The 6,000-nt window shown below is 39.7% G+C and overlaps 1 protein-coding gene across 1 annotated transcript in view; it reads right to left on the reverse strand.

Moving 5' to 3' along the window:
- The window catches only part of LOC127655311 (ubiquitin-conjugating enzyme E2 E3-like), a 46,573-nt gene extending 42,557 nt beyond the window's left edge, over positions 1-4,016 (reverse strand). The window contains exons 1-2 of the mRNA XM_052143052.1: positions 3,759-4,016; positions 2,462-2,668 (exon numbers count right to left, since the gene is read on the reverse strand). Of these exons, the coding sequence (XP_051999012.1) occupies positions 2,462-2,661 (200 nt within the window). The 5' untranslated portion in view covers positions 2,662-2,668; positions 3,759-4,016. The remainder of the gene's footprint in view (positions 1-2,461; positions 2,669-3,758) is intronic.
- Positions 4,017-6,000: the final 1,984 nt, after the last annotated feature.

The raw sequence follows: 6,000 nt of genomic DNA on the forward strand, positions 1-6,000 counted from the left end.
AAAAGAAAGAGAGAGAGAGAGAGAGATAGCTGTAAGAATTGCAAGCAGCCAGGGAATTACACTGCCCTCTACCTCTGCTGTGTTTACTGCACGGCTGGCTCTCTCTTCAGCACAGCTAACATGGCTGCTTCCTCTTTGTTCTCAGAGGCATCACCCGAATCCCATAGCAGAAAAACTTTGCCGTGCTTGTTTCTGCCTTCCCCTCCATCGCACACCTCTGATCTGTACCTCAGCTCAAAGCCTGCTCCCCTCCGCTCCCAACCCGCCCCTCATCAGTAGGTTAAAGTCACTTTAAGCACAAAAGATTTTCTTTTAAAGCTTATATGCAAATGAGGTGGAGGGAGGGGAGGGGGGGTGTGCTCAGGCATATTTGACAAGAGCTGTAAAGCAGATCTAGGGTGCTGTTAGTAACGCACTATCAACAGCGTGTAAAGGAGCGGGATTTATGAAAGTGTTTTGGTTTTATTTCACCCACATTAAAAAAGTCTGCACAGTTTTAATCACCAGTGATGATGTGGAGCGACTGTTTCTGTATATTTCTAAGAAGCAAATCAACCACACTGCTTCTATATTTGATTTGAGGGTATAATCGCATTGTTTCCAAAAGAAAGCTAACCTGATTAAACAGGAACCATGACAGAGACAAATCTGATAATGATAAGAGAGATCTCATTTTAATTCACTTCTTTTTTTTTCTCACATTTACTTGTGGAAACTCTGTGGTACCTTCCATTCTTGTTTCCCCGCTAATCTCTGCAGAACTTTTGCTAAATGGATAGCACATCATACAGTTTCATTGTCCACATGGTTATGTAATTGACCACAAACGTCAACACGGTTAATAATTGGCACATTAATAAAATAAACACTAATGCACTAACTCACTTAAGCTTTAAAAAAGAAAACAGTTTCTAAAAGTGTTCGATGTTAGAGACTGAAAACCTCAGTTACCATTCACTTTGACAATTTTCATTTTTGGCTGAAGTAAAACTATTTTGGCATTAACACATCGGGTTAAATAATGTAGTGTTTTCTAACAGTTTTAATTGTTTTTGAAACTTTGTTAAAGGGATAGTTCACCCAAAAATGAAAATTCTATCATAATTTTCTCACCCTCATGTTGTTGCATGACTTCCGTGGAGCATAGCAAGTTATGTTAGGAAGAATGTTAGCCTCAGTCACCATTCGCTTTCATTGTATGGGGAAGGGGGATGCAATGAAAGTGAATGGTGACTGAGGCTAATACTCAACCTAAAATCTCCTGTTATTTTCCACGGACGTCAGTCATGCAGTTTACAACAACATGAGGGTGAGTAAATGGTGACAGAATTTTCATTTTGGAATGAACTATCCCCATAACAAAGAATATAGTTTTAGATGTGAAAACATTACATTATTTAGCCCACTAGTTTAACACCAAATTAGTTTTACTTCAGCCAAAAATTTACAATTTCATCAACATTTACTGGCATTGTGTGAAAGCTGTATGACTTTCTTCTATGCAACATAAAGGGAGGTGATTAGCCTCAGTCACCATTCACTTTCATTGCATCCCCCTTCCCCATACAATGAAAGCGAATGGTGACTGAGGTTAACATTCTTCCTAACATAACTTGCTATGCTCCACGGAAGTCATGCAACAACATGAGGGTGAGTAAATTATGATAGAAATTTCATTTTTGGGTGAACTATCCCTTTAACAAAGAATAGTTTCAAAAACAATTAAAACTGTTAGAAAACATTACATTATTTAACCCGATGTGTTAATGCCAAAATAGTTTTACTTTAGACAAAAATGAAAATTCTGTCATCATTGACAGTACAAAGTTGCTGTTTCAAAGTTGCATGACTTTCTTCTGTGTAACATCAAGGGAGATGATTAGCCTCAGTCACCATTCACTTTCACTGCATCTTTCTCCCCCCCCCCCAATGAAAGCAAATGGTGACTGAGGTTAACATTCTTCCTAACATCATCGGTTATGTTCCACAGAGGAAAGTCATGCAACAATGACATGAGGGTGAGTAAATTATGACAAAAGTTTCATTTTTGGGTGAACTATCCCTTTAACAAAGAATACAATTTCTAAAACAATTAAAATGTGTTAATGCCAAAATTGGATTTACTTAAGCCAAAAATGAAAACTACATCATTGTTTACTCATGCTGTTTCAAAGCTGTATGGCTTTCTTTCTTCAGTGGAACATAACGGGAGATTATTTAGTCTCTCTTAGTCACTATTTCACATATTTATTTATTTTTCTCTCCATAAAATGAAAGTGAATGGTGACTGGGGTTAACATTCTGCCTAAAATCTCATTTTGTGTTCCACAGAGAGAAAAAAAAAAGCCATATTGGGTTAAACATCACATGAAAACAAGTCAAATGATCGATAAGGTTTTTGTTTTTTTTGCTTTCTTTAAGACACAGTCTACAAGAGGCCTATATACTGCATCAGCTTTACCTCTTTGCACTGGAGGATAATTTGGCTGTTGTTTTGCTGGACAGTTTGGTGGATTTCTTCTGCTGTTGTAGAGGCGTGGGTTGTTTTCTCTCCTCTTGCTCCTCTGGTTCTGGCACAGGTGGATCTTTCTGATCTGCATCAGAACTACCACTGCTGGTGCTGGGACTTTCATCATCTGACCGTTGCCTTTCACTGGACATTTTCCACCTTTGAGAGGGACAAGAAGAAGTTCTAAACCAGAGCCATGCCAGGGCTGACTATGTATTGAGATCACAAGAGCTGCATGCATAGATCAAGCCCTCTTGCTTAAACCCCAATCACATATGTGTCAAGAGAAAACCCTAACCCTTAAGTTCCTAAAGACAAACAGATCTGAATCATTTTTGATGGGCATGCCAAGAAGGGTAAGCAAACAAGCAAATGGCATCTCACTCAATGCATCTTCAAAGGAAAACTTCATTCCGACTGTTTGCACATACAAACAGACCAACAATCAAAATGAATCCACGGTAGTTGGACTAACAAAAGCAAACACATTGATGGATGACCGGGATGCGATCCGATCCAATTACATTAAAAACTGTTGTCATTCTCAAGGACAAAATTCCACGTTTTTAGGGTAAAGCCTAGTTCGACAGCACACACACACACGCACACGCACACCAACTTAATCCGTTACCGCGTTGAGCACCTAGTATTTGTAAATAGCGCACGCGGCAACATTGTTGCAACCATTATGACGTTGCACATGGATCGGCGATACATTATAGCAGTTTTGCGCGTCCATCGCTCGTCTGCGAGTTGTTGTTTTTTTCTGTCCGTCTGCTCTATAGGTGCAAATGACTGTTTACAGACGAGCTATCGAGAGTAAATTTGACCCCCCAAAAATGTACGGCTATTCCACCAGAATCCACCGGAGAGAAGAATTAGATTTAAATCGCCGCGAAGGAAAGCTATAATCGCACCTTTTCGCAGCGGGGGGGGCTCGACCCCCCCTTCACTTTAGGAGAAGAGGGCGATATCACGAGCGGATTGCGAAGAAAAGATCGAGTCGTTTAGCGCACACCGGGGCGAAAAGATTCGGATTGGACCTTTTCGAATCATTTGTAAGAGCGAAGAGGGTTTGTTATGGTAGTAGGCACTCCAGTATCAGCATGGTGTACCAACTGATGCGTGAAGTCAGTTTCGAGCTCCCCTCTCTCTCTCTCTACAGCGACAGACGTGAAAAACATTAAGAAAGGACGACGTTAGGACACCTTATCTGGACTCTTAGAGACCCTTAGAGATTCTTCTTTACCTTAGACGCGGTCCTGTCCTGATCTGGCTGGTTAGGAGTGTTAAAAATCCAGTTGAAATGGAGCCGGGAAGACGACGGGCTCCGGCCGAGCTGTGAACATTGGAGAGTAGGAAGGAGAGGAGGCGCTGCAGTATTACTCGGAACCTACAGGTGACGCTGTACTGCGAATGGACATTAGAGGTACAAGCAGCGATGTCCTCTATCCTCTTCTGTCTGTCCACCGCTTTGAGTAGTCCCAGTCAGACATCATTTTCACCAAGGTGAATTTATATCACTTCATAGTTTTTCCACCTACGTTGGATTTAGTTCGAACAGGCTTTGAAATTATTAGCAGTTCATGGGAGGTCTATGTTTTCAAAGGAGACATCAGCGAAGGACAGTCGTGTTTTCTTCTTGAGAACGGGCGGTTTAATAGATGTTGTGGCGTCAGGAGTTTGTGAGAGAGAACTCCATGGTAAAAGCAATCAGCAGCTCACGGAAACTTTGTGTGTGGGTGAGAAGTTTGGCTGGAATTCCAGTGCAGGTGTGAGTCACTGCACAGCAGCTCTCTATTGTTTACACACTGTCACTGTACTGCTTCACAATACAATATATATGCTGTACTGCTAGACTTCAAGTCAGCAGTACATATATTCTGTATGACATATCTAAAGTAAATAGTACACATTGCTCTATATTAATAACATCGACTGCATGAATTATTTAGTCTGAACAACTCTATAGAAGCCTATATATACTGTTTGACTTCTTGAGTGGGCTGATGTAATGGGCTATAGTATATATATATATATATATATATATATATATATATATATATATATATATATATATATATATATATATATATACCATATAATGGACTGCTGGATAGCTTGATTTCTATATGATGTATTGTGCAAAATGCTCTATAGTATGACTTCTCTATAGTCTTACTCCTCCATATATATATATATATATATATATAGTGAATATAATTTCTTCTCTGTAGTATATGCTGTATAACCTTTCTCTGTAGTGTACAGTACATACTAAAGAAGGGCCTCTGTAACTGATTCAATTAGCATTGTCTAAATACCAGTTTTTTTGCAGCAACAGGGTGTTTTGCTCCAGCTGCTTTTGTATGCAGATACTAAGAGAGCAGCTGTGTGCAATCTGTTCTGGGTTTTCTGACCTCAAAGGTTACTCTGTCAACTATTGGCCGCTTGTCCCATACATACAGTGCTGTAAATGCCAGCATGAGCTAGACGGTGAACCTCAGGATTTACTCAAGCATAAAATATTGGTCAGTAAGGCTTTTGACAGAGAGCTTGCTTGAATAGGGACTTGTGTGAACTGCTTAACACTTGTCTGATGTCAGAGGGTGGAACGCAACACCATGCTCTATGTATGACATCCTGAAAATGTTGAGAATGGATTACTTTCTTACAACTTAATGAATCCTGTGCATTGTATATACTGTATACTGCCTACTTTTTTATAGTGTGTGGAACAGAATGTATCATGCAATGCTAAATGGAACGCCTGAAATTATGCATTCTCAGACAGGCACTGTATTCTCTGCTCTTCAAAACAAGATTGATTGAACTAAATCAGATTTTTTTCTGTAATTCACCAGCAGCGAAGAAATTGATAATGAGAAATTACTATATTGTCTTCTTATTGTTATGTCTGTACAAAGTGTTCCTGGCTTGTGTGTGTGTGTGTGTTTGCATTGTGCATGCAATTTGCATGGATGGATGCCAGAAACTTGCAGCAGAGATAAGGCCTCATTGATTAATGGGATTCCAGTGAATGCTGCCCAGTAAGCAGTGGATAAACTCTGGGGTCTCTCTCTATTTTCAGTTGGAAGAACCACTTATTAACTTATCTGTAAGGAACTACTGTCTTGTTGTTTTTGTTGTTGTTGTTTGTTTTTCATTTAGTGGTCAATGAAACACAGAACTGGATAAGAAAGCAATAAGGGATAGGAATTTTGAGAAATTTGCCTACTCCAGTACTCTGGAATGGTGGTGGGGTGTAAGGCTGTCAAATGAAAATGGCAAATTAGAATATTTGTCGAATTTGAGATAAAATGTGCTCTCGAACTTTGCATGTGTGCCAACAAGCACTTATGACAGGGGCGGGTTTACGATTTCTGAGGGCCCAAGCAACCGACCAACCCAGGGGCCCAATTCCGGAATGTTTTAGCTTAAAAAATTGCATAAAATGTATTATAAATCATAATTTTAAATTTGTCCTATCA

The sequence above is a fragment of the Xyrauchen texanus genome, chromosome 14 (genome assembly GCF_025860055.1).
Source record: "Xyrauchen texanus isolate HMW12.3.18 chromosome 14, RBS_HiC_50CHRs, whole genome shotgun sequence".
NCBI classification, from domain to species: Eukaryota; Metazoa; Chordata; class Actinopteri; order Cypriniformes; family Catostomidae; genus Xyrauchen; species Xyrauchen texanus.